The following is an 8230-nucleotide window of genomic DNA, read 5'->3' on the forward strand; positions in this document are numbered from 1 at the left end:
AGGATGTGCCTGCAGTCAGCAAAAATAGACAGGCGTGTGACTGTGCACACCTAAGACACCTATCTTAGGGCTTAGGGTAAAAGATATTACCCTTGCAGGTGCTCCTAAACCTCCATTAATTCTAATGGTAGCTTTAAAAGCTAAGTGTAATGAGATGCTTGTATTTTTAGTTGTTAAAGTTAGGTTTAATGGTTCCATTTTGATTCTCAACCAAGCACTGCCAGTGTATGTGCCTGTCACAGACTCATGCAGCAAAATTATCCTCACTGCCCCAGCTGGGTGGGTTGTTGAGATGAAACAATAATGTTTCAATTTGTCACATCTCACCCGCTCAGGTAGTCTGTCTCCACACATGCAGTGGCATTTTTAAAAAGGGAAAAGGATGGAAGGAAAAACTGGCACTACTTGTACCAGTTAGATTATCCCATGATTCACCTCTTCACCACTGTTCTTATTTTGACTTGTTTCTCTCTTCTTTTTGATTGCCTTCTACTATCCGACTTGGCATTTCTCTATCTTGTCATGTCAAAATTAACAGCTGACAAGGAGAGTATGAAAGAGTTGCACAGGTTGACCTCACTGGACAAAAATGGAGTAAATTTTATTTCTGGACTTCCTCCACCCCCTCCCCAAGGTTCTCATTCAAATCCCATTATCATGGGGAGAGAGCAGGGTGAATTGATGGAATGGTGTGAAAGAATTACTTAAGCCATAATTCCAATGTCGTGTGACAGTCAGACATTTTCTCCTACACATGGTTCTTAAAACTTCTGAGAAAGAAATTATTAATGCCTGACTCTGACAGACTGAATTATTATCGTAAGGCTCAAGAGGCCAAACCAATCACATTAAATTACATTTCCTTAAAATAGAGATCAGTCACCAATGTAAAAAAAAAAACATCAACTATTATGACTACTTGACTATGATTTCTGGGTGTATGTATAGGAAAAAAATTTGGTCCAGTTTAATGCTGCTTGAATTTGTCTGCTGATTGTCTACAACTTTTATACACGTTTGACAATATTCATCTCACCTAATCCTAGCAATATAAAGCAAATACAATTATATCTGAGTTAATGTCACTGAGTTCCCTTTATATTAAGACCAGAAAATGAAGTGTTTTTCAGGTATGATCAATCTGATCTAACATTGCTTTATTTTAACCTACTTGTTTTCCACCACTGGTTGTAAAAGGACCCTCAGGAAATAAATTCAAAAAGAGATACATACATTGCAATTTAGCTTTTCCTACATGCCACACAGAATTTGGTGTCAGATACAGGGTTTTGAATGACACATAAAAGCTCTGTGCTCCAAGTCCAAACATAGCAATCCTCGGAATCTACCTCTGGCTACAAAGACCTGGAAAGACATTGGAAACAGCACCAGATGATCATGAGAGAAAGTTATATGAGCTACTACTTCCCTTCCCTTTGCTTATAGGTCTGCATAAAAACAGAAACAATGACAGATCGGTACTTCACAGTGAAACCCTCATAATGAGTACTAAAACTACATCAACATTCCTTCCAGATATAACCAGTCTGGCTCATAGAGCTAATTACAATGCGACTGTGCAAAAGGCAGAGCCATCATATGCTGTCCTCAAGTTCATGGAAAGCTTCTGCCTCATCAGCTCTGCCTGTGGGATGGTGGGAAATGGCATGGTCCTGTGGTACCTCGGCTTCCGCATCCGGAGGAATCGCTTCACTGTTTACATCTTGAACCTGGCTGCCGCTGACTTTGGGTACCTGCTCTGCATTGCCATCAAAACAGTTCAGTACCTGATGCAGTCCAATGGATTCAGCTCACCCTCAGGCTGGCCTTCCAGAGGGCCTTTGAAGATTCAGCAGATGACAATCTGAATAAGAAACCCAAGAAACAATAACTATGTCCTCTTAATACCCTGCTGTGCCTAACATGATTACTGTACTCTCAAGTTGAGGGCTGACAGTTTACAGAATTGAAGAACTCTGAAATACTGGATGAAGTTGCTCTTACTTAACCTTAGCTGTCTTCACTATAGACCCTTTAGCTAGTTACCTTCACTAACTTTAGCTAGTTGCCTTCACTATAGAGCCTTTAGCTAGTTACCTTAACTTCCACCTGTAATCAATGGAAACAGATAAGCACCTCTGGCACAGAATTAATCTGATTTGTGTTAGTTTCCACCTTCAAGATCACATTGAAAGTGCCTGCTTCTTTTCAACAGCCATTAAATTATTTTAATTTGATTAGGTGAAACTTCCTGATTCCTGCATTTCATGAAAGGAATTCTATCCAGAGTTTTCAGCTCACTCAATAAATCTCTATCTTTCAGACCATAATAAAACTCACATTCATACATTCTCAGTCACTTTTTTACCTATATTTCTGAAGATGAGATGGTATCCATTCTCCTTCCATTGAAATCAGCAGCAAAATTTCTGGAAGAAAAGTCTTTATCCCTTAACTTTAAAGACCTGTATCTCGGCAACTCAGGCAACCTTCTGTGGCTGGTACATTGTATGATTCTTTGTTTTCTAATGCAAACATTTCAAATAATCAAACAATTCGTGTTCTAGAAGTCTCTTTCTTCTATTAACCAGGGAGGACTTCCTACATTAGAGTTGTCAGGTAATGGAAAAGGGCTCCAGCCCCTACCAATTACCTTGTAACTCTGTGTGCTAAGCTGCATGTTCTGTCTTCTTTGCAGTTCAGAGAAGTTCAGGACTGGAGTTGTACGTTATTTTAGCTTCTTCCAGCACAGGAGAAAGCATCTGTCTGCATCTTAATACAGTATGCATTGGGTTGCCCTTTCTTCCTTTAAAAATGACAGGCAATAAGAACCCATGGCCTCTAAAACTTCTTAATGTACCAAGAGATGTAAATTTAATGATAAGAAAAAACTAGGAAACAGAAGAAAGGTCAATAAATGACACAATTTGTAACACCTTCTCCAGAAACCTAATCTATTGAAATGCAAGATATGACTATTTGAAATATTATTGTATCAGACTAGGTAATATTTTCACCTAACAGATGAAAGCCTTTTTTTTTTTTTTTTTTTTTTTTTCTAAATTGATGGAAAAGTGAAAAACAAGCAGTTTTCTTTAAGAAACTTTGCAGATTTCCTCTTCATGCTTTCATCTGCAAATATTCTCTGAAAGGGAGGCTGCTGCATTCTTCTATTATGTATTCTCCACTTTCTGTGCATTTGCCTTTTTATTGCTATTGAAAAGCACCACCTGAAAAGCAATGGTTCACCCTAATAATGACCATGGTTGCTTGTTGCTTCCTGTTTACAGACTCTGAAAGTTAAAATCTGAGTTCCATTTCTACTATTCTTTAATAATTAATGCTATTTTTATGCAATGCACATAGAGTTGATTCAGATTTGGTCTAAGTCATCAACTATTTTTAGCCGGATTTTCTTTCTTCTAGCTCCTACTGACAAGGGTGATGGGGCATCCATTTATCAGAAACCATGTTGGAAATGTTTTCCTTTTAATATCTCTAATTATTTTATCATTGGGAGAACTGAAACTCATACCTTTTTGTAATTAAAAAAAGGCTGACAATTTTTTTTTAAGAAAAAAAAAGTATCAAAAAATAAGCATTACTGTGTGGAAGAAGCCATCAAGTGATGAAAACCTATAGAATATAAACTGTTAAAAAAAACTTTCCATCTTGATAGTTTGTCCCTTAAACATACCCATCAAGAAGACGTGGCATATAGTGTGAACACACTCTTTTCAACTCATCCAACCTTGGACACTTAAAAGCAATATAAATCACCTTTGTAGACTCTCTCAATCCTTGATGGTAAGAGACAAGCATTCTCAGAGGTGGCATCTGTAGCCAAAAGAAGTCAGTGATAGGATGACAACAAGGAAATAGGGATCATTAGCGGAATTTTCTGCCTTGAAATAACAGTAAGGTAGCCCGCCCAGCCTACCATGGAGCATACCCTTAGCATGTGAGTTATGTTTGTCCTCTGAATTACTCAGTATCTCTTTGGAAAGATGTCAGGACATAGAGCACTCTAGAAGATCAGCAGTCATGGCTAAGAAGAGTGTGTTCCTCAAGGGCCCCCACCACCCTGGAAAAAAAAAAAACTATATTTCTGCTTTCCTGGGGACGGTTGAAAGGAGAGAGGCAGCCAAAGGTGTTAGTGTTGAGTGTGTTCCTCAACATAGTCTGTGTATGAGTGGCATGAGGTGCCTGCAAGGGACACCTACTGCCCTGAGGGAAGCAAACGTAACTTCACTCATCCCAAGAGCTCCTAGACACTAACGTTTGAAATAGTCTTTATTTTCTCATTGATTGCAACATAGGACACTCATGTTACTGTTGGTATTTCTGCAATGAGGTTAAGGCCTGCAGGAAGGAATCTGTATCTGCATATGTGTGTTTCAGAGCAGTTCAATTTTTACCACATGCAGAAGGGTCAGAGAAAGACTCTAAAAAGCCTTCATTTGCTTCCCTTTCAGCCTCTGCCCCTCAGTAGCTATCCCCACTCTTCCTTTCCCACAGCTATCCCCTTCTCAACTCCAAGAGCTCCTACGGCAGTCAACTCTCTTCTTTCCCTCACCTCAGCCTACTTCAAACATCTCAAAGTAGCAGCCTTTCCCTCATGACCCTCCTCAGCATCAGCTGTCAAATTACCTGTCTTGTATCTTTCACGGAGATGTAGCTTACTGCCACAGGAAAGAAGGGAAAGCAGCTAGAAAGAAAAGGCTATGTCCTGTTTGGAGAAAGGGAGTAAGGGTCAGTTATCTAGGGGGCAGAAGGAGGGGCGAGCAGCTTCAAATAGCTACCTTTTTGACCATTTAGGTCTTGCACCAATGCAGAGCCAATTGATGTGCACAACGGATGGAGGAGATACAACAGTGCAAATAGGCTTTGATAGGTCCTGTTAGCGAGTCTTAAGAGACATTATAGAAACACCACTTTATGCCTACTTTTCCCTAAGTCATGATATCAAAAAATAGGTCTAACCAAGGACAATTCCTGACTGTAGAGGCAAAGACAGACCTTTGCTTCTTCACCACATGATACCTGAAGTCTGAGTGAAATTTGTCTTTCTGGAGCCAACACTTGCCCATTTTGAAGCTTGAAAACTCACATCATTAAAACTTTTCCTCCTGTTCGTCTTGTAAATACTTCTTGTCCGCAGTGTTTCTGTTGTACTACTGTGAATGAATTGTTGTGCTTACTATTTTTCAAAAATCCCTTTCAGGTCAACTTGCTAAAATACTTTAATTCTCTGAGGCAGAGCTGAATGACATGTCATCAAATGCTGTTAGAGGCCTGTGCAGTATGAGGAGATTCCTCCTATCTGCAGGAGAAAGAAATAGGCACCTTTTTACACCTATTATGAAAGAGAGGCCCAGAAACATTCAGGGGAGGCAGGCAAGGGCTGCTAATGCCCAAAGAGTATTATTGATGCCTAGTACCCAAGGTGTGAAGGTGTCAATGTCTGATCTTCCTTTCCCATTCCATGCACAGCAGACAAGCTGTTTCTCTTTTTGGGCCCTTGGCTGGATTTGAGGTGAGCCATTGCACAGGAAGTGATTTTTGAAGGAAACCTTAAGAGAAGGGACACCTTCCTCTGGAACAATCCCATTCTAGGATTCTAATATTCCAAGAAAGATGAAAGAAAAGAGAATGCAGTTACTCTGAAAACTTCCCACAATCTCTACTGGCTGGTCATTTATACATCTCCTTTATAACAGTGTTTGGCCAGAGTACAAATGCACCAAAAGCCTTTCATAGATGCATGCAAAATCCCACAGTATCTTGGAGAATGGAATCCCTGGCAGGTAATTATCTCCCCACTTACTGTAAAAGCAACCAGAAAAGTAGAGTAGAAATAATAAACTGCCTCACAACATAAAAGAGTCCCATTCTCATCTGCTGCTGACTTCATCCCATCCTCCTCAGCAGTGAATACACTCCTTCCTGACAATACCTGCTTCATTACACCACAGGAGACAGAAACTGAATCTGCAGACTGAAAGATCTTCCTTGTCTTTTTCACAGAAAATGTTTCCCAGAAGACCCAATGGGAAGAATTAAAAACCAAGAGAAAGACACTAGAACTGATGCCAGGTTCCATGCACTGGGGCAGGAAGGTAAGCATTTCTGAGATAGGTTCAGCAATTCCTTGCCATAATTAATGCTTTGGGATGTTCTCTGTCTCTACTGTTCCACTTTCATTTCTTCTCTCACAGACATCCACATACACAGTCACTGTATAGAGTTATCTCTTCCCCATCTCCTTCTCCTGCCTGTCTATAAGTAGCAATGTTTTTTCTGCTTTTTATTCTGTTGAATTGTCTCATCTTGTCTCTTGCTTCAACCTCTGCAAATTTCTGCATGATTTTGCCTTCTCCTTAATATCTTTCTGTTACCTTCCCAGAGAGTAACCATGCATACTCCATGAGAGACGGCTGTCCCAGGCTCTAAGTATAAAATCAGTGTATCAGCTACTAAATTCCCTTCTGTCTCTTCTCTGATCCCAGGAGAAACACAGAGAAGAAACTTTCTCCATTTTGGCTATTTCATAGTGGCTGATCAGTTCATAATGGTCTCCTTTCAAAGCAATTCAAGCCTGCCTCATGGAGCTAATTACAACACGACTGTGCAAAAGGCAGAGCCATCATATGCTGTCCTCAAGTTCATGGAAAGCTTCTGCCTCATCAGCTCTGCCTGTGGGATGGTGGGAAATGGCATGGTCCTGTGGTACCTCGGCTTCCGCATCCGGAGGAACCGCTTCACCGTCTACATCTTGAACCTGGCTGCCGCTGACTTTGGGTACCTGCTCTGCATTGCCATCGAAACAGTTCAGTACCTGATGCAGTYCAATGTAGGGGTGCAGTTTGGGATATTCCTCTTCCTGGATCTTTTCATGTATGGGACTGGCTTGTATCTTCTGACAGCCATCAGCATTGAGAGGTGCCTGTCTGTACTCTGTCCCATCTGGTGCCGAAGTCATCGCCCAAAGCACTTGTCTGGCATCATCTCCGGCCTGCTCTGGAGCCTTTCCCTACTGCTGAACACACTGGGGTACATTTCTTGCACTATTCGCCCCTCTAGCAACTGCCATGTACTCCTCATCACCATTGGAGTCCTGGACTTCCTCTTCTGCACGCCCCTCATGCTTGTATTCAGCCTCACCCTTTTCCTCAAAGTCAAGTGCAGCTCCCAGCATCTCCAAACAGGCAGGCTCTTCACTGTGATTATGCTCACTGTCCTATTCTTCCTCATTTTTGCTGTTCCTCTGAGCATCCTGATCCTCTTTGACTTCTGGGGCTACAAATTTCTCTACTCCCCAGAGATCGGTTTTGTGCTGTCCTGTGTGAATAGCAGCCTCAATCCAGTTATTTACTTCATCGTGGGCAGTTACAGGGATCGGAGGATTCGACTCACACTCAGGCTGGCATTCCAGAGGGCCTTTGAAGATTCAGCAGATGACAAAGATGAACGGGAAACCCATGAAACAATAACTATGTCCTCTTAAATTCATCTCTTCTTTTGCCTGAACACCTTCTGCATTGGAGAGAAAAGGAAAGAGAGAGGAAGACTATGAAGATGCCTTTAAACCACTGGACTCCAGATATCGGGGGGAGGGGGAAGTGAATATAAGGCTTTAATTTAGAGTTATCCCAAGCCATGTTGCTAGTCCCCTATATTAACCTAATATTCAAACGCCCTTTGTTCGTTTAGACTCCTGCACAATATGACAAGAGAAGTAGCTGCATAGCTTTCTATCTCCGCTTAGTGCCACTTCCCTTGGTTGCTAAATCATATGTTGTCAAATATATTTGTCATATATTGTCAAAAGTGTCCTGTCAAAAATAATTTCATAAACAATTATTTTTTGGCAATAAACCATATAAGGGATCTCTTCCCACCCTTCAACATTTATTTTTGGAAAAAGAAAAAACAGTTTTTCTAAAAGAAACGTGGAAGAAAGAATGACCACAATGTATTGAAGGAAGGGAGAGCTATATGGGGATATATGTTTTCCTCTGCTTGAGTGCTTTTCCCCAGGTGTCTACCTGCATGCTGTCACTGTTTACCAGAGCAAAAGGCCAAACCCTCCCTGGCCACAAACTGAAAGCTCTTCCTGAAAGAGATTCAGAGTGGGGCAAGGTGAAGGTTGTGGAAATACAAATGAAAAAAAAAAAGGATGTGGTTGTGTCCGAGTTTAAGGGGAGGAATCCTAAGGGAATAAGGAAGA

The 8230-nt window shown here is 41.0% G+C and overlaps 1 protein-coding gene across 1 annotated transcript; it reads left to right on the forward strand.

Annotated features, from left to right (window-relative positions):
• The first annotated feature begins 1502 nt into the window (after nt 1-1502).
• LOC146591608 (proto-oncogene Mas-like) lies at nt 1503-7507 on the forward strand. Its single transcript, XM_085312483.1, has 2 exons — nt 1503-1586; nt 6638-7507. The coding sequence occupies exons 1-2, from the start codon at nt 1503-1505 to the stop codon at nt 7505-7507; spliced, it is 954 nt and encodes a 317-aa protein (XP_085168609.1).
• Nucleotides 7508-8230: the final 723 nt, after the last annotated feature.

The sequence above is a fragment of the Rhea americana genome, unplaced genomic scaffold, assembly GCF_003343005.1.
Source record: "Rhea americana isolate MKP2758 unplaced genomic scaffold, rheAme1 scaffold_368, whole genome shotgun sequence".
Taxonomy (NCBI): domain Eukaryota; kingdom Metazoa; phylum Chordata; class Aves; order Rheiformes; family Rheidae; genus Rhea; species Rhea americana.